Genomic DNA, 26,310 nt, shown 5'->3' with positions numbered 1-26,310 from the left:
GCATTTGTGTGCTTTTGATGGTTGTTTAATTTATTATTTAAAAAATAACTAACCTCTACCTCTGCACCTCATTGTCATTAATAGTAAAATAAAAGGTGTAGACTACCTGCCACTCCGCCATTATGCTCATCAGCATGCGCATGAATCCGGCCGTCACTAGTTACCACAGCCACAAAAATCAGAATTATGACTAAAACCCAACCCCTCTATTTCTACAAATTGTGATTTTAAACCTATCCTTAACCATACTGCTAATCTTATACCTAACCCTTACCTTAAATTCATGATTCTTTGTTTGTTTTCATACATTTTTACGGTAGGCTTTACCCAATCTTGACTGGTTGTGGGGGTGACAACCTATGAAACCATGCAGTCTCCCTCCCTGCGCAATACTATCGCGAGGGTTGATTGGCTGCAGTATTTGGAGCAAAGCTGCTGGACTTCTAAAAGTAACTGTGTGCTGAAAGAAACAGGTGGAGATGTCCAAGAGGTAGCTGGAGAAATTGACTGGTGTGCTGTTATATAGCTAAGCGGGATATTGAAAACGTGGTGAGTAGATATCTAGCTACCAAATGTTAGCACTCAAACTGGTGTACAGTTTGTTTGGCTAACTATCAACCTCTTCTTGCACCAGTGCCAAATGCATTGCATGTCAATGGGGAGAAACCAGAGGAAACGTTCGATAATTGCAAGCAAAGATGATCGCAAACTTACTTTAACTGCGGTAATTAAAGTGGGAGCTAGCTAAGGTTAGCGCTCTATTAATTAGTAACACTCTAGCTAACTAACTAGCGAGTTGTCCAACGCACTTGATTCCCATTTAACACATTAGCCGGTCAGAATGACAACTGCAGAGGCTAACATTTGGTGATGGTTATATTTCGGCCGTGCAAACGAAGGATGAAATGTCAGTGTCTTTTGGGGGAAAGAAAGTGATGCTGATAGCTGTCAGTGCAATATGGTTGCGTTTACACAGGCAGCCCAATTCTGATATTCTGTTGACCAAGCAGATCTGATGTGAAAACCTAATGTGATTTGGTCAATTAGTGGAAAAACATATTTGAATTGGGCTGCTTGTGTACACCAGTTTGAGTGCCAATCAGTCATGTTTAGTTTTTATCAGCCTCATCATAAACTCGGACCACAGGTTGTCTTAGTTTTTAAAACATTGGCTAGTCAGACCATTTGGGGCGGCAGGTAGCCTAGTAGTTAGAGCGTTGGACTTGTAACCGAAAGGTTGCAAGCTCGAATCCCTGAGCTGACAGGGTAAAAGTGTAGTTCTGCCGCTGAACAAGGCAGTTAACCCACTGTTCCGAAGGCCGTCATTGAAAATAATAATTTGTTCTTAACTGACTTGCCTAGTTAGAAAAGGTAAAATAAAAAAAGTAATACTGTTCCAGTTGGCTAACAGCAGCTGATTCCTGTTCCCAAAGGCGCTGTTCCCAAAGGCTGTGGTAAATGGCAACTGAATTGCGAGAAAATTCGCCTTCCTGCGGTCCTGGTTGTCAGCTCAACTTGAATGTTGTCATTAAAACATTGATTGCTCATTGGTCAACCATGCTCTATAGGGGGTGATATGTGCCAGAATTAGGCCTCATAAAGCTACTGATACTTCTCACGAAGTCACGCGGTAGCCGCTCAAGACTTCAGCTAATTTCCTCTTTTGGAGCCTCACGGGAGCGAGCACCACGAACCGTGCTGCTTGCGAAACTGCTTGAGTTTTGCCGCACTACTCCCAGCGGCCCATCTAACTGCCCTTAGGTACTATAAAGCATGGCACAGTACATTTTCGACCAGCCTTTACTTGGCGACACTTCCTCAATTCCTGACTTGGAAGACCACGCATGTCTTCTAACCTTCTATGCAGATGGTTTGTCTCATTGATTGAGACGGGTGGATGTCCACACCAAAGTGCTGCATGTCATGAGCGCCATCTAGAAATCAAGTGGTGCGTTTAACAACACTCGCCTGTCTTGACAAATGAGAAGATTTGAAGTAGACAAGATGGTGACATACACATTGTTGGCTTACTTCATGGAACAAAACAATTATTTTATTTAATAACCACCTGACCCAACTTTGTTGTCTTTCAAGTTGGGAATTCAGGAAGTATAGCTGGAAATTCTGTGCTATGCTTTACTCTGCCAACGGCTATCAGCCATCAGTAGTAATGGTCTGACTAGCAAATGTTTTTAAAGCTAGTTATTTCAGTCGGTCCATGCTTGCTGACTTGACTTTTTGACCTAATGCAAATAGCTAGAGGGCCCTCAATCCTGTTAGGATAATTAGTTAGGCATTAAATAGAAACTGATTCCATGTGTACCATTGCTATTTTCCTATGCCATGTACTGTCTCGTCTTTTCTGACACCACCTTCAGTTTACTGTTACATTCATTATCAAAATTGAACAGCAACATTCTGGGCGCACGTTAATAATTGATTATTCCTTACAAGGATTCAACCAATGTTATCGATTCATAAGATTAGCCTACAATTTAATATAAACAAACATACTTTAGCAAAGACCACAGTCGGATTATTATTGACTGTGCTGTGGTCATGCTGCGCAGCAGAGGGGAAATTAAGCACTTAGTCCTAAGGTTCTATCTGTATTGTTTTGTTGTCAATTTTTGTTTTTGACATAGCTTTGTTCTGTTCAATATTCTCTACCTGACACAGTACTTTAAATACCCTGATTCATGTTCAGTTCAAAAGAATACAAGATGAAAGATTGCTGACACATTAACCTCTTGAAGCTAGGGGGCACTATTTTTGTTTGGAAAAATAACGTTCCCAAAGTAAATGGCCTATTTCTAATGACCAGATGCTAAAATATGCATATAATTGACAGATTAGGAAAGAAAACTCTAAAGTTTCCAAAACTGTCAAAATATTGTCTGTGAGTATAACAGAACGGATATTGCAGGCGAAACCCTGAGAAAAATCAAACCAGAAAGTGGCTTCTATTTGGGAACTCCATGTTCCATAGCCTCCCATTGCTCCATTTAAAGGGATGTAAACCAGATTCATTTTCCTATCGCTTCCTCAAGGTGTCAACAGTCTTCAGACACAGTTTCAGCCTTTTATTTAGAAAAATGAGCCAGAACGATAACATCGCGTCAAGTGGTTACATGAGTTTGGCTCACAACAGTTTGGATAGGTATTGCTTTTCCCTCTCCTACTGTGAAAGACATTTGCAGTTGATATATTATATATTTTAAAAACAACCTGAGGATTGATTATAAAAAAACTTTTGACATGTTTCTGTGGACATTACGGATATTATTTGGAATTTGTCTGCGTTGTTGTGATATCTGAACATAATGCGCCAAACAGAGGTATTTTGGATTTTAAAATAATCTTTATGGAACAAAAGGAACAATTGTTGTGTAACTGGGAGTCTCGTGAGTGAAAACATCTGAAGATCAAAGGTAAACGATTAATTTGATTGCTTTTTTTGATTTTCGTGACCAAGCTACCTGATGCTAAGTGTACTGAATGTTTTGTCATGCGATCGATAAACTTACACAAACGCTTGGATTGTGTTCGCTGTAAAGCATAATTTCAAAATCTGAGACTACAGGTGGATTAACAAAAGGCTAAGCTGTGTTTTGCAATATTGCAGTTGTGATTTCGTGAATATGAATATTTTTTGTAATATTATTTGACTGAGGCACTATGCTATTCAGTGGTTGCTGATGACAATTATCCCGCTTAAGGGATGGGTAGCGTCAAGAAGTAAAACCATTGAGAGTTCTGAACTTTAAAGGGATACTTTTTTTTGGCAATGAGGCCCTTTATCTACTTTCCCTACTTTTTTAGTCTGATGTACTTGTGGATACCATTTTTTATATCTGTATCCAGTATGAAGGAAGTTAGCATTGACTCGTGAAACTACATCTAACTAGCGTTAGCGCACTGACTGGAAGTCATTGGGTATCTGCTAGCATGCTAACTCTGGGGAAGTAAAGGGAATCATTGCCAAAATCCTGAAGTTTCCCTTTAAAGCCAATTATCTCCATCTTTTTGCAGATAGAGAGCTAGGGATTATAGAGGTTCTATCTGCAGTCAGAGGGCTAGTTGTTGAGGGTAGATATTGCTGAGCATGGGACGTTAGGCCTGTCACTCCCCTTTCCTGTTGGTTGTGGAGAGGATGCCCTGCAAATGGAATTAGATATTGAGCATAGTTTTGGAAATCCTCTGAGGAATACTAAGACAGGTCTGTCACATGAACCTGCTTGTTTGTCAAACATTTAGGCTACACCTCTTCTCCTGTCTCAAAGATCATGTTCATAAATGAACTGCTGTAGCCTATAGGCATTCGTTTTCAGAACCATACATTTGCGTGGCTCAGATGTTGATGATGCTATTAATGGTTATTATTCCTTTGTTCTGTGGGAACTTGAAACGAACTATAGGAAATAAGAGCTTTCCTCCTTGAAGATTAAAAATATATATATATTTTTTTATTTCACCTTTTTATTTAACCAGGTACGCTAGTTGAGAACAAGTTCTCATTTGCAACTGCGACCTGGCCAAGATAAAGCATAGCAGTGTGAACAGACAACACAGTTACACATGGAGTAAACAATTAACAAGTCAATAACACAATAGGAAAAAAAAGGGGGAGTCTATATACAATGTGTGCAAAAGGCATGAGGAGGTAGGCGAATAGTTACAATATTGCAGATTAACACTGGAGTGATAAATGATCAGATGATCATGTACAGGTAGAGATATTGGTGTGCAAAAGAGCAGAAAAGTAAATAAATAAAAACAGTATGGGGATGAGGTAGGTGAAAATGGGTGGGCTATTTACATTGGAGAGAAGATGAGTATTTTCCACAGCACACCCTGCCTGGCACTTCTTCCATGAGGGTCAAAGTCAAGTCACACAACGGCCCTCTGAGACTTTGCATATGTCACGGTAGGGCTGGCATGCCTGGCGAGAAGCGTAAGCCAACTTGTCCGTATGCCAAAACCTGAAGGTCACAGGCTTAAGTGGAACTGCAATATAGCCCATTGTGTTTCATTGGACTGACTGGATCTGTGAACGAATGGCATGCCTTTCATGCTCACCTCTTTTTATAATTCTCTACCAAAAGGTTACGGGTCAACCTGCATGTAGGACAGCTGGTCAGGGTCTGGCCAAACTGTAAACAATACTTCTAGCTTGCTACACTGTATAATCTTCTGTTCTGTGGCAAAAAACTATTGGGCAACATAATTACTGATATTTAGCCTATTGGTTAAACAACAGATAATGACGAATAAGTTGATTCTCCCCCCCCACAGTAGGTAATAATGAGTGAGGTTATATTGGTAATGCACCACTCTAGACAGTGGTGCATTACCATTGTCCTATCAGGGCCTGGCCCCTTAGCCCCAGACCCAGCTTCCCAAAGTTAACTTCTGCAGAAGGTAACGTGACAGGTGTGCTTTGTTCGCTGCAATCAGATGCTTTCACTATGGCCTGGCTGCTAATGGGATTGCTGCTCAGAGGGGTGGCGTGGTGGAGACTGAGGGGTTTTTCTCGCTAAACTAGAATAGTGTGGCCATGCCCCCTTAGCCATCCCCTCAATGGTATTTTTATCATCAGTGCTTCACACCTTTCTAGCCCAGCTAGAAGTAAAGAGACTGGGTGTGTTGTGATTCGTTTTTATGGTGTTAACTTGTGTATGTCTCTCTTCTCAGGTGTTGCTGTTAGCAGCAGGAGATTAGGTGATGGTGCTGAGGCTTCAATCCGTTCTGGTCCTCTCCCTGTCAGGAGTGTTGGCTTTCCTAGGCCTGTGGTGGTACACCTCTCGGAAGAAAGAACAACCCACTGACAAGGATAAGACGACCACAGACCAGGCGCACCTGTCCTCCTCCACCAGAGACGGAGGTATTGGTGTTGTGGAGAACGGCCACTCCACTGGGACAGATCGGGACAGGCACGCAGTGAGGAAGAGGTCGTTAGTGGAACAGGAGCGTGTTGATTGTACAAACACACAAGCGGTAGCAGAGCTGGTTAACATCCCACTCTGCCAATCACAACCGGAGGAAAGGTTTGTGGCTGCAGAGTGTCTGAGTAGAGGCCTCGATACTACTAATGTGAAGCCCGTTACGGAGAGAACTGAGTCTTCAGCTCAAGTACTCCCAGAGACTGCACCTAAGAGCCAAGCCCAGGGGGGACCTGAAAAGGATATAGCATTACAAAATAAACACCAGCCATCCTCTGATGAACAAGTTTCTTCTATCTTTGAACTAGGCTATAATCCTAACCCTGGTGAGAGTGCAGGCCTAAAGCCACATGCACCGCCGCTCTCTGAGACGCTGGAGGACACTACAAACAGAACTTTCAACAAAGAGGCTGCAGAGGAGGTTCGACTAGACCCAGGGGAGGTTAGGCTGGACCCAGAGGGAGAGGTTGGAGAAGACAAGATTACATTTTGTTTTGCAGAGATGAAGCCTCAAACCGATCTGGCTGAGAACTGCCTCCTCTCCAAAGACAACCTATCTATCCTGCCTGCTGTGGAAGAACCAACCTGTGAGTCAAGTCTACAGGATGACACCTGTCTGGCTTCCCCCATCAACCTCCTTACCAGTCAGGTGTCCCCCTCAAGGCAGCCATTGGGCTTTCTGATATCACCTCAGAAGAAAGACCAGTCTGAGGAGTGTGAACTTAGCAGGAGTAACACAGAGGAAATTAACCAGCTGGCGTCAAGTCTGATTACTGACGTGGTCTCAGTAGCAGTGAGTCAAGTCCTGAAAGAAAGGACCCAACTAGAACATAATGTTGGGCCTCTCTGTAACAGGGACCCCTTCACATCCCAAGATATCATCTCAATGGTTAACAGTGAGACTGGGAGAGAGATGCCTGGTCTATTGCAGGACGATCAGTGTTCAACAACTGGCAGGGAGAACATATGTTCATCTCCTATAGTCTATGAGGATGTGAAACATGACTGCAGCAGTAGGACTGAGCAGGCAGAGCAAGCAGAAGAAGATTCTGCAGTAGGTGATTCTGGCTCCAGCTCAGGTCATACCGAGGAGAGCTCCAGTGGCGAGGACTCGAGCCCCAGTGTGAGCCTGCAACCACCCAGGGGACCTGCTGAAGGACTGGGAGCCACCAGCATGGCCCTCCCTAACGGTCACAGGACAGAGGTGGCTGTTCCAGGTGAGTCGCTTCATAGCAGATTTTCAATTTCTCACAATATATCAGTGTCTTTCTGTTCAAGCTGACCTGTCCCCTTTATTTCTTAGTGTTGCTGTCACAGACCAGTGGCTGGTGTCTTGTTTTAGCTCTACCTTATGAGTTCAGGACTGATTTTACTGCAGTGAAGAAATATCTTTATTTTGTAATACTCTAGCCTGCAGCTGCTAGAGTTCCCATATAGAATGTGAACCTGGTTTAGTCTCAGTACTAGCTAGACACCATACCGTAGACCGTTTTTACAGTTGCTGATGAGGGAACATTCCCCTGCATGCTAATTTAACTTTTTGTATTGCCTTCTTGGCGCAGTATTTTCAGGTAAGAACTCTCGCCATGCCAGAATATTTTCTCTTTCTCCCATGTTACTGTTGTATGTGGGTGTTTTGTGTGCTGCTGTGTTTGCGAGGTTACATTGTGTACACGACACAAGTGACTGTTTTTAGTGACTGATCCGTACTGCCCCAGGCTCTGGTGTGACCAGCATGGACTCTGTAGACCGTTACGTTGAACACGAAGCCAGGGACAACCAGCATATCAACAGTCCAAGTCCGTTAAGTCAACTGCTGAACAGCGATCAGCAAATTGAAAAATACATCCAGAGTTACAACAGCAGCCAGCCACCGACTGTTTGGGACATAGAGGTGCCAAAGGTGAGTCTACCTCCCCTGTCTAACCCTCTCATCACTTCACCACATTACTGATAATATATTTTTGTCTGGCTACTGATTGCAATGTTAGGTTCTCTAATGTCGGTAATTTTTGGGCTTGTAGTAGGGACTTCAAATGTTGGACGCTATATTGTCTTGAGCACCTAGTTTAAATTGTGCTTAGGAACATTTAAAAAAAATCTCTACGTAGTTTAACTAGTTATGTATGTATGTATGTATGTATGTATATACATATATACACACAAAAGCATGTGGACACCATTTCAAGTTTGTGGATTCGGCTATTTCAGCCACTTGTTGCTGATAGGTGTATAAAATCGGGCACACCGCCATGTAATCTCCATTGACAAACATTGGCAGTAGAATGGCCTTACCGAAGAGCTCAGGGACTTTCAACATGGCATAGGATGCCACCTTTCCAACAAGTCAGTTTATAAAAGATCTGCCCTGGTCAACTTTAAGTGCTGTTATTGTGAAGTGGAAATGTGGTAGGCTACACAAGCTCACAGAACGGGACTGCTGAGTGCTGAAGCGCGTAGCGTGTAAAAAAATAAATAAAAAAATCTGTCCCTACAGAGTTCCAAACTGCCTCTGGAAGCGACGTCGGCACTAACTGTTCGTCGGGAGCTTCATGAAATGGGTTTCCATTGCCGAGCATCCTCACGCACACAAGCCTAAGATCACCATGTGCAATGTCAAGAGTCGGCTGGAGTGGCGAGCTTTCGCCGCCATTGGACTCTGGAGCAGTGGAAACATGTTCTCTGGAGTGTTGAATCACTCTTCACTGTCCGGCAGTCCAACAGACTAATCTAGGTTTTGCGGATGCCAGGAGAACACTACCTGTCCAAATGCATAGTGCCAACTGTCAAATTTGGTGGAGGAGGAATAATGGTCTGGGGCTATTTTTAATGGTTCGGGCTAGGCAACTTCTTTCCAGTGAAGGGAAATCTTCTTGCTACAACATATGACATTCTAGACGATTCTGTGCTTCCAACTTTGTGGAAGGCCATGTCGTGTTTCAGCATCACAATGCCCCCATGTACAAAGCGAGGTCCATACAGAGATGGTTTGTTGATAAGTGTGGAAGAACTTGACCGGCCTGCACAGAGCCCTGACCTCAACTCCATTGAACACATTTGGGATGAATTGCCTAATCGCCCAATATCCGTGCCCGACCTCACTAATGAACGTGGCTGACTGGAAGCAAGTCCCCGACGCAGTGTTCCAGCATCTAGTGGAAAGCCTTCCCAGAAAAGTGGCGGCTGTGATCGAAGCAAAGGGGGGACCAGCTCCATATTAATGCTTATGATTTTGGAATGATATGTACAACAAGCAGGTGTCCACATACTTTTGGTCATGTGAAGTGTGTTTATAAAAAATATGTACTACAAAAATCTTACTAAACCTAATTTAAGATTTATTTTTTCTATATCTAATACATTTATATTACGCTACTTTCCATGATGTGCACAGTATGTGTTACTACATTACACAAGCTGCTGTTTTTGACCACATCAAATTGGGGGAATTGCACCCTTTTTACCTCTGATTGGGGATGTTGGTATAAAAGTTTAGTCAACATGATCACACGATCAATTGCTTAAAACAGATCATTATTATTATACCTCCCTGACCAAGGCCCTTCTTCCCTGATTGATTTGGCCGGGCGGCCAGCTCGAGGAAGAGTCTTGGTGGTTCCAAACTTCTTCCACTTAAGAATGCTGGACGCCACTGTGTTCTTGGGGACCTTCAATGCGGCAGAAATGTTTTGGTACCCTTCCTGTGCCTCGACGATCCTGTCTCGAAGCTCTACGGAGTGTTCCTACGACCTCATGGCTGGGTTTTTGCTCTGACATACACTGTCAACTGTGGGACCTTTTTTATATAGACAGGTGTGGGTCTTTCCAAATCATGTCCAATCAATTGAATGTACTACAGGTGGATTCCAATCAAGTTGTAGAAACATCTCAAGGATGATCAATGGAAACAGGATGCACATGAACTCCATTTTGGTTCTTATAGCAAAGGGTCTGAATACTGAATAATGTTTATTTTAAATTTGTAAACATTTCTTAATCTGTTTTTGCTTTGTCATTATGAGCTATTGTTTGTAGATGTAGGATTTTCTTGGTATTTAATCAAGGCTGTAACAATGTGGAAAAAGTCAAGGGTCCTGAATATTTTCCGGATGCACTATATAGGTTATTCCAAGTTTCCCAGTGGCTTTTGTATAATGTATGTTTAAACGGCACATTTAACCCCAAAAAATTGCCCCAGTTGTATTGTTTTCAACATGTAATGATATGCGTGATATAACAAAAGTTTGTCCAGATTTTTTACATGGACGATACATTGGAGATAATATACGACAACTAATAGAACAACATGAAACATCTAAGAAGCCAGGCCTGGTATTCATAGCAGATTTTGAAAAGGCCTTTAATAAAGTAAGGCTGGATTTTATATATAAATGCCTGGATTTTTTTTCAATTTCAGGTTGTCTCTTATTCAATGGGTAGAAATGATGTATAGCAACCCCAGCTGTAAAATAATAAATAGAGGCTATTTCTCAGAGCTTAAAAACTGGAGGGCCTTAACAGGTTTTCTCAATTTCTGCCTGAAAACATACCCTAATCTAACTGCCTGTAGCTCAGGCCCAGAAGCAAGGATATGCATATTCTCGGTATCATTTGAAAGGAAACACTCTGAAGTTTGGGAATGTGAATTGAATGTAGGAGAATAACACAATAGATCTGGTAGAAGAAAATACAAGGAAATAATCAGACGTTTACTGTTGTTGCATCTTTGAAATGAACAAGAACAGCCAAACATTCAGATGTGATGCTGGGGATCATTTCAAATAAGAACATAAGTGGGCAACGGTATTTGACCAAAGTTTCAGACTGGTTCCTTCAGGAATGAGTGCAGTCACCCAGGTGTCGCTCACAAATTTCCCAAAATGTGCCCGAATTGGTACATTGCGAATAACTACATACAAAACATTTATTCTAACATACCCCCCCAAAAATATATATAGTTGAACAATTTAAAAAGAAAAAAAAAATTAATGGGGGAAAAAATGAATATTTCAAAATAACAAGAGTACCTATTTACACTTTCAATGTACAATAATGTGAAGACCCTCAGTCTTCACATTAATATTGTGCTGCTGATGCCATAGCAGTCTCTTTCTGGTGTGAAGCAGAGTCACTGAACAGGTGGTGTCGGTGACAGGGGATTTCTTGTGGCAAAGAGCACAACGAAGCCTCCCTACTGAGCCCGTTTTGCCCTGAGGCACATTCCTGCCTGCAATGGTGAATTTTGGCATGTGAACACCACTGGTTGGAGCAGAAGGGACAGAGGTAGAGGGGACAGAAGGTGTTACATGTTACAGTGGTCTTGCTGTAGCTAGCAAGCGCCTGGATGAGCAGCTCCCTGAAGGCTAGCTGTGCGATGGGGGGCTTGTCCACAGCTCTTAGCCATTTCCTTCTGGAGCATGAAGGCATTCACCATCTCAATGAAATGATAAAACAATGTCTTGTACCATTTCATGGTCTTGTGGAAAACATTATAGTAGCCTACCAGCGCATCTGACAGGTCCACACCTCCCATGCTCTCGTTGTAGTCCTTCACAGCAGCTGGAATGGGGACATTTTTGGTGGTCCATGCCCCAGTATCACCACTGAAGGACTTGTGGATACTGGAGCACATGACCACCTCCCTGGTATCCATCCACTTCACAAAGAGCAGGCCATCCTCGTGAATCCATCTCATGCTACCCTGCTCAGCCCGCTTAGGCATGTCATTCACCCTGGCTTTTGGAAATCCCACTCTGTTGGTCCGTATGGTGCCACAGGACCACATCTTCAGCTTCCTCAGGTCTATGAACAAGGTAGGGCTTGTTTACAGGTTATCCACACAGTTTGTAGCCCTTCCTTAGCAGCTGAAAATCCATAACGGAGTCATAGTTAATGCCCTTACCGGTCACACAACTGCTCTTCCCCTCATAGATGACAAAATGATAATAATAATTGCACGTGTATGCACACGCATAATCGGCCAAAACCCCATTTAGTTGGTTTGTTGCGCATGTACTGTTTTTGGCCAATTCTGGCCTTTTGAGGCTACCATTCTCTCATCTATGGAAAGGTTCTGGGTGGGCTGAAAATAAGTATTGCAGGCCTCAACGATATTGTGTTAGAGGTTTAATTTTGCAGAGCTTATCAAACCTTGCCGTACCTCCGCTTCTTCTCGTTGTCCTCATCCATTTTTGGGTCACTGATATGAAGCGCCCGTGAGATTGTCAGAAACCTTTTGCATGACGTGTGTGGTGGGGAAATGCAGTTGATAGAGGGTTGCAGTTTTCCAGTCGTCCTTCAGGGTTTTTAGCTTTACAAGACCCATGTAAATGACCATAGAAAGGTAACAAAAAAGATCTGAAATGGGCTTCCATGTCTCTTTCTTGCCTGCCTGCTTTTTAGCTCCGTACTTATTTGTGTTCAACACCAGAGAATCAACAACTGCCGAGGTGAAAAACAACTTACGGTCATGTCCAGCTGAGATCCTGGTGGCCTTTTTGGTCTGAATATTGGAGGTGGAGGCGCCACATCCTCCTCCTCTCTGCCAGCAGGTTCCACACTTCCCTTCCTCTGCTTCTTTGTCACAGACTTCACACCTCTGGATGGCCGGGCGGGTGTAGGTGTGGTGCCAGGGACCGCAGGGGTCCGGCTGGATGGACCAGCTTCAGTGGGGGATGGGCACCTTGGCAGTATGGGCTCACAAGCAGAATTGCTGGGACTGTGAAATAAAGACACAGACACAGATTATATATAGAGTAGGGAAACAATCACTATGGTGAGGAGCGATTCCATTTTTAGATCAAATAAAATGTAAAAAAAATATATACAGACATGCACACACCCACAATGTAGAGCAATGTGTACTTTACACATTTCATTACTGATTATTTTTATGTATGGCAAAATAAAACATCTCAAACAACTCGAATGAATAATATTTGATATTAATTTCAAACAACGTTACTCACCAATCCAACACTGACTCTTCTCCATACAAGAACATCTCTTCAGATTTTGAGTCAAAAGTATTCTCCCTGTCTGAATCATCTTGGAGTAATTCACTGCCACTATCCCTATCAATTTCTTCAATAATATTATCTTGGAGTAATTCACTATCCCTATTTCTTCAATAATATCGTGTAGATCTGTATATTTTGACTGTCTTTGATTTTACAGATTTAGTCACCATAATTCTTCTCTGAAAATGCTCTCAAAACAAAAATGCTGTGCGTAACCAGCGTGGCTGCTTCTGGTAGAATTTTCAATGGTGAATGGCTGTGTTTACGCTCGAGTTTCCCACAAAGGCTAGTCTTCCCGGATAGAACCATTACCTATTACCGTTTACCTCAGCTCATTGGCTATCACCAAGCTAGATTTCAAGACGATCAGTGTTCGTTGGTCCGAAATACAGTCAGTCAACGAAGAACTGGTCATATCATTGGTGCGCTATGAGGTCATAGTTTGGTGTGTTCAAATCAGTTCCTTTCGGTCAATATGTCCTGGGAAAAAAAACATGAAGTATGGCTGTGTTACTAACAAATGGAGGATTGCAATAAAACCAAACATGTTTAGAGTGAGTAATTACATCGAATGTTACGTCCAAAGGACACTGAATTTACGATACAAGCCGCTTACAAAATATTTCATGTTAGGCTATTAAAAATGGATTATATCGAACAAAACGACTATTGTTTGTCGTGGCCTTTAGTATTGCCAAAAGATCTTCAAAGGTAATTTTATTCCTATTTCTGACTTTCGTGACTAATTTACTTGGCTAGTAACTGTATGTGATGTTTTGTCTGCTGATCGTTATTTGTATGGTTTGCTTTCACAGTAAAGCCTTTTTGAAATCTGACACGGTGGCTAGATTAACTCCGACAGTTAAACAAGGGTGTTCGCTGTCACCATATCTATTCGTTATGGAGCTCGAAATGCTAGCTCTTAATATCAGATCAAATAACAACAAAGGATTAGAAATCCAAGGCTTAAAAACAAAGGTGTCCATGTATGCCAGTGACTCAAGTGCTATATTAAGTCTGGATGCTAGATCCCTGCAATGTCTTATTGAAGATCTAAACTTTTTGGCCTCTGGACTAAACTAATTATGATAAGTGTACCAACTTTCACATTTACCCTGAACTTTACCTATACAATGGGCTGATGGTGAAGGAAACATACTTGGGATTCATATCCCTAAATATATAAATAAGCCCTCCAATGAATTTGAATAGAAAACTAGTAAAATAGACAGGATCCTGCCATGGAGAGGTAAATACCTGTAACTCCTTAGTCATATCTCCGTTTACTACCTATGTATGTTGCTATGTACTCTTAATTTTTATTTTATTTATTTTAAATCATGTGAGTAAATTATTTTGTGCCCATCTATATAATGAATATGAACTGGGTGGGTAGAAATATTTAAAGCACTAAACCTCTAAAAGCTTCACAAATATTTTAATTTAACAATGTGACTCACCACCTAGATTTGATCTTATGTAGCAACATTTTTACATAAGATAAAAGTAGACTCGGAGCTAGAAAATGATATAATCATACACTGCATTTGTGGAAAAGATTTGGAAAGTAATTCTGCTTTGAATGTTGATCAACTTTTAAACTCTCTTTTAAGAACTCTTTTCAATGTTTTGGTACAACTTTTGGAGAGTCCTTCTGTGTTTACACCATTCAGTATTGGTCACACCCTCTTAAGCCTTAGTCCCATTTCTTTAAGGTTTGGTCCAACCATTCTGTACTATCTTGCCAGCTACTTCCAGACATCAGAGAGAGGGAACAGCTCATTGAACATTACTCTCCCTATGGCTCTCTGGTTTTGCATTCAGAGCGCACACTGAATCCTCTGGCCAATAAGTACAGTTCGAAAGCTCTGACCTCTCAACTACAGTCAAGCATTGGCTAGCTAATTCCAGACACATAATAAGAAAATATCCCACTCTGACCATTTTACTCTCCCTAGCAGAGCTGGTTAGGCTTTTTTTCATGTTATCTAGCGCATTGGTGACTAACTGTGCTGCTAGCAACAATTGAATTACGCTTTGTTGCCAACGTTTACTGACATTCAACGGGTGTTAAACATTAAAAAATGCATCAGTTATTCTGCGCTCTTGCACGCGAAGATGAGTCTTTTGTTAAGAAATGTAGCTAGCTAGGTAAACGATGAATCCCAATGCATGACATAACTTTAGTTAGTTAGCTAACAGTACACTTTAACTTGACATAAATGCTTTGTCAAAATTAGTGGTATTTTTGTTAAGACATATCTCTAACTAAATAATGGACCATAATCACAACTCATGACGTTACTACCCTGCATGAATCAGCAGGTAGCTAACCAACAAGGTTATATGGCTACAGCTAGTGTCTGAGAAATTAAGAATAAGATCATACACAACATTTAGCTAGAGACCCAGCCAACTAACGTTAGCTAGCTAACAGTACACTTGAAATGAAACTACTTTCTGTCAAAATTAGAAACGTGTAATATCTGAATCTTACCCATATACATAATGGTTTGACGCGTCTCGGTCTGATGCCATGCATCGTTGCCTTAGTTTGTGATGTAATCCAGACTTGTGTTTTCTCCTTAGCTATCATACCCGAATTCCACTTTTTCTTTGGCTAAACCAACTAGGCTCGTAATTTAACCTTCTTTTTTCCCATTTTTACAGGTGTCCTACAAGTTTGATATTAAGGCGCATCAAAGTTGTTAGAATGCATTTCTGCCAAAAGAAGCACATTTTGATAATACATTTTTGAAGTCGTGACTTGCGACATACGCCTAGTTTCTTGAATCGGGTCACAAATGGCTCAAGTAGATTACTAAGAAAAGCTCATCCATGGTTGCGTCGAGCCATCCCGGATCCGGTATCGTGACTACAGCCTCAAGCTCATTACCATAACACAACGTTAACTATTCATGAAAATCGCAAATGAAATGAAATTAATCTATTTGCTCTCAAGCTTAGCCTTTTGTTAACAACACTGTCATCTCAGATTTTCAAAATATGCTTCTCAACCATTGCAAAACAAGCATTTGTGTAACAGTATTGATTGCTAGCGTAGCATTTAGCGTTAGCATTCAGCAGGTAACATTTCCGCAAAAACCAGAAAAGGATTCAAATAAAATTATTTACCTTTGAAGAACTTCAGATGTTTTCAATTAGGAGACTTTCAGTTAGATAGCAAATGTTCCGTTTTTACAAAAAATATTATTTGTGTTGACAAATCGGTCCGTTTTCTTCATCACGTTTGGGTAAAAGAAAAAACGAAAATTAAGTCATTAAAACGCGAACTCTTTTCCAAATTAACTCCATAATATCGACAGAAACATGGCAAACCGATGTTTAGAATCAATCCTCAAGGTGTTTTTCACATATCTATCGACGATAAATTCCTTCGTGGCAGTTGACTTTCTCTTCTGAAGAAATGGAACGCGCATGGACCTACAGATTACGCAATAATTTCGACACAGGACACCGGGCGGGACACCAGGTAAATGTAGTCTCTTATGGTCAATCTTCCAATGATATGCCTACAAACACGTCACAATGCTGCAGACACCTTGGAGAAACGACACAAGGGGCAGTCTCATTCCTGGCGCATTAACAGCCATATAAGGAGACATTGGAACACAGCGCCTTCAGAATCTGGGGCATTTCCTGTATGAAACTTCATCTTGGTTTCGCCTGTAGCATTAGTTCTGGGGCACTCACAGATAATATCTTTGCAGTTTTGGAAACGTCAGTTTTGTCTTTCCAAGGCTGTCAATTCCATGCATAGTCGAGCATCTTTTCGCGACAAAATATTGCGCTTAAAACGGGCACGTATTTTTATCCAATAATGACATAGCGCCCCCATAGGTTGAAGAGGTTAAAAATAGCCTTTTTGTCATGTCTCATTTTCGATTTAAATATTTTATTTATCTCTTTTTCAAAAAAAATACTGCAGAGTTGCTTTCAATTCCATCCCCCAAAAACTATAGAACAAATTATGGTTGCATGTACTGGTTGGTAAAAGACTTGTATCTATGGAAAATATGTTTGTTTTTAAATTGTAATGGTAGTTGTCTTTTTCATGGAGTTATCGTAAGGTCTGCTCAATCCAATATATTACAACTAATTGATTACAGCATTACCCCAAAATGGAGGAGGCGGGTGGCAGCGAGAGGTAGGGATTCACAAAACCTTAAATGTCTTAACAAAAAAATGGCAGTGAACTGTAGCCTTAAGAAGAAAGTTAGGCAAAGTTGTTATTTCTTAGGTTTCTCCTTAAGCAAGAAGTTGAGAAGAAATTATATTATTGGAAATGGTTATTGGAAATGTTGTTAATTCCAAGATGACTAAATCATTGTCTTAAACTCAGGGCAGTGAGAGAATAAGCTCATGAAAGCAATTGAACATGTTTAATTCACTCAAACTTTATCTGTAAGTTTCAGTATTGGTTCTTTTAAACCCAAACCCAACAGTATTCTCAGTACAAAATATGGTTACATGATTGCTTATATGGCCAACAAAACTGGTTGCCTAACAACAAACATATTAAGCAAATTCATAAGAAAATCATTCAATATTAAGATATTGTTGAGGAATTGCACTTACAAACTATCTTATGAACCTATTTTTTTTCTTAAGCTTTATGTTTTGAGTAAGTGTTTTGTGAATCTGGATCCTGTGTGTGTGTGTGTGTGGATCAAAACTGCATTTGAACTCACATGTGCGTACATGCAAATGTATACAGTTGGCTTTTTTGTTATCTTTTGGTTTGGATTTTTGTTTTTCTCTTTTGTAAATTTTGTTGGTATGTGCATGGGAGGCAGAAGTCTGAATTGTGGGGGCAGTTGATTGCCTGGTTGTCTGGGAGCTTGGGCTGGAGGCTGGTAGGTCGTTGGTTTGGGTTGACCTTTTTGACTTGGTGGGAGATCTGTCGACGTGCCCTTGGGTGGGACACTTGACCCGGCTAGCTCCTGTGGGTCACTTTGGATGGGAGTTAGATCACTGAATGTAATGTAAATATTGAGTGGCTTCACTACAAGTAGATTTTATTTAATAGTCAATAATAAAAAAATAAAAAAAAATGTATGCTGGCGACCCACTTCAGAGGTTGAAAGATTGGGGCCTTAGTCAGACTTGCGTCTTTCATACCATCCACTGCTTCCGAGTATATTACTCGCTAAAGTGCTAAATGACTTAAAATGTAAATGTAAAGTTTAGTCCCTGGACAATAAAGTAGATGAGCTCAGGGTCTCCTTCCAGAGAGACATTAAGCACTAACATACTGTTTTATGGAATCATGGCACTCTCCGGATCTATTGCCCTGTCCATTCAGCCAGCAGAGTTATCCGTCCATCTCATGGACAGAAAGGACTCTGGGCAGAGTAAGAGAGGCGGAGGAGTTTGTTTCATTACTAACATTCATGGTGTGATTGTGGTAACGTACAGGAACTCAAGTTCTTTTGTTCTCCCAATCTGGAATACCTCACCATCAAATGCCGACATTATTGCCTCCCGAGATGATCCTTTTCTTCGGTCATATTCCCGGCCACCCCAAGCTGACACGACTGCTCTCAAGGAACTGTGCAAACTGGAATCTGCATATCACCAGGCCACATTTATTGTAGCTGGGGAAGTCTGAGGAAAACACTACCGAAATTCTGTCCGCACATCTCCTGTGCTATACGTGCAACATGGACCCTGGCTCATTGCTACTTTCCCTTCCTGGACAGAAACAAGGCCCTCCCTTCGGCAAATCACGCCTCCATTCTGCTCCTCCACATCTATAGGCATAAAGTTAAACCGGAAGCTACCGTGGTCAGGACTGTTCAACATTGGCCTGACCAATCAGAATCTGTGATTTTTGATCATGTGGCCTGGGAAATGTTCCAGGACGCCTCAGAATAGTATCGACAAATGCACTGAATCTGTGAAGTGCTTAGGATGTTCCCACTGACGAATTTATCCAAACCAAAACCTGTGGATAGATTGCAACATTTGTGCAAAACTGAAAGCACAAACCACCGCATTTAACTATGTCAAGGTGACTTGGAACATGAACATTTACAAACCGATCAGCTAGGTCCTCCTTAAGACAATCCGAGACAAAACGACAGTACAGGGAGAAAGTGGAGTCACATTTCAATTGCTCAGACACGAGTCATACTGTATATGGCAGGGACTCCAGATAATCACGTCTTATAAAGGGAAAGCCAGCCACGTTGCATACAGACGCCTCGCTCCCAGACCAGCTAAACCCCTTTACTTGATTAAACCTATGGCAAGACCTGAAAATGGTTGTCTAGCAATGATCAACAACCAATTGTTTTTTTAAACAGCGCTTGAAGAATTTGAAAAGAATAATGGGCAAATGTTGCACATTGTAGATGTGGAAAGCTCTTAGACTTACTCAGAAAGACTCACAGCTGTATTCGATGCCAAAGATTATTCTACAAAGTATTTAAACTGTCGCAGTAAAACAAGGTTGTCCACTATCGGCATATCTATTATTATTACATTCGAAATGTTAGCTGTTAAAATTAGATCCAACAATAATATTAGAAATTCATGGCTTAAAAACAAAGGTGTCATTGTACGCAGATGATTCATGTTTTCTTTTAAAACCACAATTGGAATCCCTCCACAGCCTCACCAATCAAATGTATTTATATAGCCCTTTGTAAATCAGCTGATATCTCAAAGTGCTGTACAGAAACCCAGCCTACAACCGCAAACCGCATGCAATGCAGGTGGCTTGGAAAAACTCCCTAGAAATGCCAAAAACCTAGAGAGGAATCGGGCTATGAGCGGTGGCCAGTCCTTTTCTGGCTGTGTTGGGTGGAGATTATAACAGAACATGGCCGAGATGTTCAATTGTTCATAAATGACCCGCATGGTCAAATAATAATAATCACAGTAGTTGTCGAGGGTGTAGCAAGTCAGCACCTGAGGAGTACATGTCAGTTGGCTTTTCATAGCCCATCATTAAGAGCATCTCTACCACTCCTGCTGTCTCTAGAGTTGAAAACAGCAGGTCTGGGACAGGTAGCACGTCCGGTGAACAGGTCAGGATTCCATAGCCGCAGGCAGAACAGTTGAAACTGGAGCAGCAGCACGACCAGGTGGACTCGGGACAACAAGGAGTCATCATGCCAGGTAGTCCTGAGGCATGGTCCTAGGGCTCAGGTCCTCCGAGAGAGAGAATTAGAGAGAGCATACTTAAATTCACACAGGACACCAGATAAGACAGGAGAAATACTCCAGATAAAACAACTGACTGAAAAAGATACTTATGTAAATTAGGTGTTTTTGTATTTAATTTTCCATAAATTAGCAGAAATGCTGAACATGTTTTCACTTTGATATTATGGGGTATTGTGTGTGTGTGTGTGTGTAGATGGGTGAGAATATTTTTGGTTTGGGCTGTAACACAACAAAATGTGGAATAAGTCAAGGGGTATGAATACTTTCTGAAAGCACTGTACATAGTCATTGAATATTAGTCACTAATAATGTGTATGCACTTCAATGTTTTTGTTTTTTTTCCCCCCACTTTATACTTATTCTAGTCAAGGCTCATCCTATATAACGACTGCTGTACACCTTTTCTATTCATATACTGTTTTTTACACACCATTATAACAATATATTTATGACATTGCTGGTTATGATATTTAAAAAAAAATTCTGAATTGTGTATTTATTTTGCTAGGTATTACTGCACTGTTGGAGCTAAAAACACAAGCATTTCGCTGCACCTGCAATAACATCTGCAAACCTGTGTACACACCAATAAACTTTGATTTGATCAAAATGCAACACTTCCAAATGTAGCTGGCTGTCTTCTAAAAGTTGTCCTTTACCAGTGATATACAAATTATTCCTAGATTCTGTGTTTTTATTTATTTTATTAACAGGATGTGCAACCTGTATCTTTTTAAATATATTTTTGTCACTCTTGATTTCAATGTGATATCGATAGAAGTCATTTACGAAAGTGTTGCGTTTTGGGGACCCCCGTATCAAAATCCAACATTCTGGATTTTTATCATTGTCATCTAACCAGTGAGGTAAAAAGATATCTCCCGTTTTTTTTTTTTTTCTTGTTGTTGGGGTCCGGTGATTGTTTCAACAGGGTGTACACTGATCACTAATCAATCTGAATGTCTTTTAGACATTTGTCAAAACAAGTGGTTAGTGCTTGTGCTTTAGAAAATAAATAAAATGGACTGATTTACTATTGTTGCATGTGTAGATGTTACATTTTAGGTTTCCAATATCACAAACTGTTTCTGCGCATTGGTTATTGATTTGGACACCTTAAAGCTGTGTTTTGACATGAGTTATTTATCCAAATGTGTGGTCCACAGGAAGTTTTAGGAATAAACTATGTAAATGTAACTTTCAATATTAATTTCCAACTGTATTTTTATATATTTTGAAATACCAGAAGTCACCGACTCAGTTTTGCCCTGCCTATTTGTAGTGTGAGCCATTTAGCTGTAACCCAAATTTGGTAGAGTAGTGTGCTGCAGTAAATAGTCTCTGAGACCAGGCACTTCGGTGACACTGAGCTGGGTACAGCTGTCTGATTAGTAGTGCTATGGGGAACGGTGGTTGGGGCTGTGGTCTGGTAGTGTGTAATGGGAATCCTGCTGCCTCCTGATGCCATACTGTCCTCATGTTCTCACTCAAGGACATGCTGCCTGACTCTGATATGTGGCATATATATAATGCACACACAGACCGCTCCTTCCAATTACTCAGAGGTGCTCGGTGGAATTGGTTACATCTGAGCACGTTATCAGAGCAAGCCATGCGACGGGTGACATGGACAGCCTATATGCCACTCAGAGAAAAACACACACATACACCTTCTAGTATGGTATAGGAACTTATGCATGATTATCTCTCTTTGAATTCTGTTTCACTGTCCGACAGCATCTTGTTGGGAGATTGATTGGGAAGCAGGGGCGATATGTGAGCTACCTGAAGGAGACATCCGGAGCAAACATCTTCATCGCCACCCTGCCTTACACCCAGGAGTTCCAGATCTGCCATATAGAGGGTGAGTGCACGAGACGCTGGCTCTCCACAACAGGACATCACTTGTAGTCAGGCACCTAGGCTTTGGTAGCTGCATTGCCCCTTGTGGCTTACTCAGCTTGTCCCTCTGTTTCCTCCAGGGTCAAAGGAGCAGGTGGATTGTGCTCTGGAGCTGATCAGAAAGAAGTTCAAAGATCTGGATGTGACCAGCTGTTATGTCCATCCTCCAGTGGCCAGACTGCCCTCTCTCCCCATCACATCCTGGGTAAGTAGTATCTTTTGGTTGGCTGAAGTAGTGTGGAACGGTGGGTAGTGCGTTGACTAAAAGCCTCTCTCTCTCTCTCTCTCTCTCTCTCTCTCTCTCAGCTGCTGCTTCCCCATAGGGTGACAGTTGAGGTAACCGTGATCCAAGTAGCCTCTGGGAACTATGTGTTCCTCCAGCAGCACACACACCCAACCTTCTATGCTCTCCGCAGCCTGGACCAACAGATGAGCTTGTGTTATTCTCACCCAGGGTGCCCTCCCCTGCCGGCCCCAGTAGAAGGTAGGCATGCACAGCCAGGGTGCCCTCCCCTGCCGGCCCCAGTAGAAGGTAGGCATGCACAGCCAGGGTGCCGGCCCCAGTAGAAGGTAGGCATGCACAGCCAGGGTGCCCTCCCCTGCCAGCCCCAGTAGAAGGTAGGCATGCACAGCCAGGGTGCCCTCCCCTGCCAGCCCCAGTAGAAGGTAGGCATGCACAGCCAGGGTGCCCATGCACAGCCAGGGTGCCTCCCCTGCCAGCCCCAGTAGGCATGCACAGCCAGGGTGCCGGCCCCAGTAGAAGGTAGGCATGCACAGCCAGGGTGCCCTCCCCTGCCAGCCCCAGTAGAAGGTAGGCATGCACAGCCAGGGTGCCCTCCCCTGCCAGCCCCAGTAGAAGGTAGGCATGCACAGCCAGGGTGCCGGCCCCAGTAGAAGGTAGGCATGCACAGCCAGGGTGCCCTCCCCTGCCAGCCCCAGTAGAAGGTAGGCATGCACAGCCAGGGTGCCCTCCCCTGCCAGCCCCAGTAGAAGGTAGGCATGCACAGCCAGGGTGCCCTCCCCTGCCGGCCCCAGTGGAAGGTAGGCATGCACAGCCAGGGTGCCGGCCCCAGTAGAAGGTAGGCATGCACAGCCAGGGTGCCCTCCCCTGCCAGCCCCAGTAGAAGGTAGGCATGCACAGCCAGGGTGCCCTCCCCTGCCAGCCCCAGTAGAAGGTAGGCATGCACAGCCAGGGTGCCCTCCCCTGCCAGCCCCAGTAGAAGGTAGGCATGCACAGCCAGGGTGCCCTCCCCTGCCGGCCCCAGTAGAAGGTAGGCATGCACAGCCAGGGTGCCCTCCCCTGCCGGCCCCAGTAGAAGGTAGGCATGCACAGCCAGGGTGCCGGCCCCAGTGGAAGGTAGGCATGCACAGCCAGGGTGCCGGCCCCAGTGGAAGGTAGGCATGCACAGCCAGGGTGCCGGCCCCAGTGGAAGGTAGGCATGCGCAGCCAGGGTGCCGGCCCCAGTGGAAGGTAGGCATGCGCAGCCAGGGTGCCGGTCCCAGTGGAAGGTAGGCATGCGCAGCCAGGGTGCCGGCCCCAGTGGAAGGTAGGCATGCACAGCCAGGGTGCCCTCCCCTGCCGGCCTCAGTGGAAGGTAGGCATGCACAGCCAGGGCCTTGGGACTCCTTACCCTCAGATGATAGTATCTTTCTGTAGTGTCATTTCCTATCTAAAATGTTTTTCTCTCACACACACACACACACACACACACACACACACACACACACACACACACACACACACACAGTGGGAGTGATCTGTGCTGCCCAGATGCCTGAGGGCGCCTGGTGGAGAGCCCAGGTGATGGGTTACTATGAAGAAACCAAGGAGGTGGAGCTCTGCTATGTGGACTACGGAGGCTATGTCCTGGTGAAGATCGACACCCTCCGCCAGATCAGGTGACACACTAACTGTGGGGAGTCTAAATGTAACTGGAATAGAAGTTGATGTTGGAATTTACCAGTGTTTCCATTACCTGGTAAAACCTTCTTTTGGATGATTTAATTTTATGCATACAATCTGACCAAATTAAAAACATGTCCAGCAGAAAATATTATATTGAAAAAATCAATATCCTCTATAAATCACATTGGCTGTTCATGGAGGTTGGTTCAGGTTCTTTCAATCGCATCATCGCTCTCTACTCTGCCGGTCGGTTTTGAGAGCACACTCTCGCAAGCAAGGTTTCAATGTACCAACTGGTGCTGGCCAGCAAAGTTTCCCTCACCTGTAAGTTTGTGACTGACACAGAGTTGTCCACCAAAGAGGAGTATTTAGATCAGCATTTCCCAACTCCAGTCCTCCAGTACCCCCAACAGTGCACAACTTGTCAAGTAATCATCCAGCCCTCAATTAGTTGAATCAGTTGAGTTTGTCTGGTACTACAAAATACAATTGTGCTGTTGGGGGTCCTCGAGGACTGGGGTTGGAAAACGCTGATTTAGAGGAAGTAAAATGACTTTCATTGCCTCATCGTGTAGATTGCTTAAACTGCTAATAATTTAAGCAAACTAGCTACTGTACCAATGATGGAGGCACAGATAAGTGGGTAAATAGATTGACACTGAAACAGAGAATATTTACAAACCAAATGGACAAAGACATGCATTTTCCAAGGAGCCAACGTTCATTCCGCATAATTAATGTAGTCATTTCCATATGGTGTCAATGAATCGGCAGTGGGTCGTCCTAAAGAAAGCATTACCTTACACGTCAACTAGGCAAGTCCGTTAAGAACAAATTCTTATTTACAATGGCGGCCTACACCGGACGACGCTGGGTCAATTGTGCGCTGCCCTATGGAACTCCCAATCACTACTGGTTGTGATGGCCTGGATTCGAACCAGGGTGTCTGCAGGGACGTCTCTGCCATTGAGATGCAGTGCCTTAGACCGCTGCACCACTTGGGAGCCCCAAGATTTTTAATATGATATTTGTTATGCCCGGTAAAGCTCACATTTTGATCTGCACATTTTTTCCTATGGAAACGTGGGATTGACTTTGCTGTTGGTCTTCCCACAGATCAGACTTTGTTGCCTTGCCTTTCCAAGGATCTGAGGCGATCCTGGAACATATTGCACCCCTTCCAGGTATGTTTCAGCTGTATTTATGAAACAGAATTTCAAAATGTTGTCAACAGTTTAAACTCTGTATTTAAACTTCCATTAAAGTTCATGCTCTCATATCACTGTGACATCTCTTCCCTATCTACTAGGAGAAGGGTTCTCTGTTGCTGCCAAATCTGCACTGGAGGAAATGACACTAGGATTGCCACTACTTGCACAGGTAGAGAAAAGTACATGGATATGTCTCCTCCTGCTGGTGTACAGTCAGCACAATGACAATAAGGAAAGGTGGTCTCTGTTCTTACCCTGTATCTGCACACTCCCCAGGTCACAAGCTGTCACACCAGTGGCATTCCCTTGGTACAGATATGGAAAACTGAAGGAGAAGAGGTATGCAATACTTTTATATTTTTTGAAAGCGTCCACTGTTTATGTGAAACCTCTTCATTTATAAAAGTATTCTAATGGGTTCATGTTGCTAATGTTACACTCTTGGTCTTCCAGTTGGTGTCTGTGAACCGTGCTCTGGTGGATAACGGACTGTGTAGCTGGGTAGACTGCCTCTGACTGTGAAGACAAATCCTGGCCCTGTTTGGATAGTTTTCAAATGTATCCTCCCTTTTTGAGCACAGCTCTATAAGGGATTGGATATGTGTGAGTAAGGTTACCAGCCCTATTACCCTCACCAATCTACCAAATTTAGATCTGTGATTACTTCAAGGAAAGTAGGAAGAAAAATTGGATCTCTGAAGTATTCAAACATGGCCCCTGTCTTGCCTTTCATCGTTCCATCCCCTCAGTCCCATCCTCTGGACTGTTGCCCTGTTGGGGCACAACAATGTCTTCCTTCTCAACTCCACTGTTCATGCTTGTTGTTTCTTTATCACCATGTACACTTTCTGATGTATTTATTTGGTGAAGTTTTATTTACAGCCCCCCACCCTTATATAAATGTTTGTTAATTATGCTTACATGATTTTTGACCAATATTATTCACGATTCATCTAAATACTGTTTTGTTTTCAATGGATACAATCCTATTAAGAAACAAAATAAAGATGAACTGTCCTTTCTGAGGTGTCCACTTTGACCATAGCCAGACTTATGTTGTGAGATGTACAGTATAATGAAGCTACAGTCTGTAATTGACTTCAATCACATCTCATTAAATGAATGCATCTTGTGTA

The 26,310-nt window shown here is 42.7% G+C and overlaps 1 protein-coding gene across 3 annotated transcripts; it reads left to right on the top strand.

Moving 5' to 3' along the window:
• Window positions 1-216: 216 nt before the first annotated feature.
• Window positions 217-26,310, top strand: LOC118390276 (A-kinase anchor protein 1, mitochondrial-like). Of its 3 annotated transcripts, XM_052457218.1 has the most exons (12): window positions 217-549; window positions 5,695-7,159; window positions 7,661-7,845; window positions 21,893-22,019; window positions 22,138-22,262; window positions 22,364-22,589; window positions 23,281-23,328; window positions 23,806-23,956; window positions 25,080-25,147; window positions 25,273-25,343; window positions 25,451-25,513; window positions 25,628-26,310. In XM_052457218.1, the coding sequence occupies exons 2-12, from the start codon at window positions 5,725-5,727 to the stop codon at window positions 25,688-25,690; spliced, it is 2,562 nt and encodes an 853-aa protein (XP_052313178.1). In that variant the 5' UTR covers window positions 217-549; window positions 5,695-5,724; the 3' UTR covers window positions 25,691-26,310. The 3 variants fall into 3 exon arrangements, with proteins under 3 accessions (XP_052313178.1, XP_052313179.1, XP_035636566.1); XM_035780673.2 differs by lacking the exon at window positions 23,281-23,328 and having other exon boundaries at window positions 228-549; window positions 22,364-22,541; XM_052457219.1 differs by lacking the exons at window positions 23,281-23,328; window positions 23,806-23,956; window positions 25,080-25,147; ... (1 more) ...; window positions 25,451-25,513; window positions 25,628-26,310 and adding an exon at window positions 23,051-23,148 and having other exon boundaries at window positions 222-549.

The sequence above is a fragment of the Oncorhynchus keta genome, chromosome 11 (genome assembly GCF_023373465.1).
Source record: "Oncorhynchus keta strain PuntledgeMale-10-30-2019 chromosome 11, Oket_V2, whole genome shotgun sequence".
NCBI lineage: Eukaryota > Metazoa > Chordata > Actinopteri > Salmoniformes > Salmonidae > Oncorhynchus > Oncorhynchus keta.
Note: the sequence above shows the minus strand (reverse complement) of the source record. Positions and strands in the feature narration are given on the sequence as shown.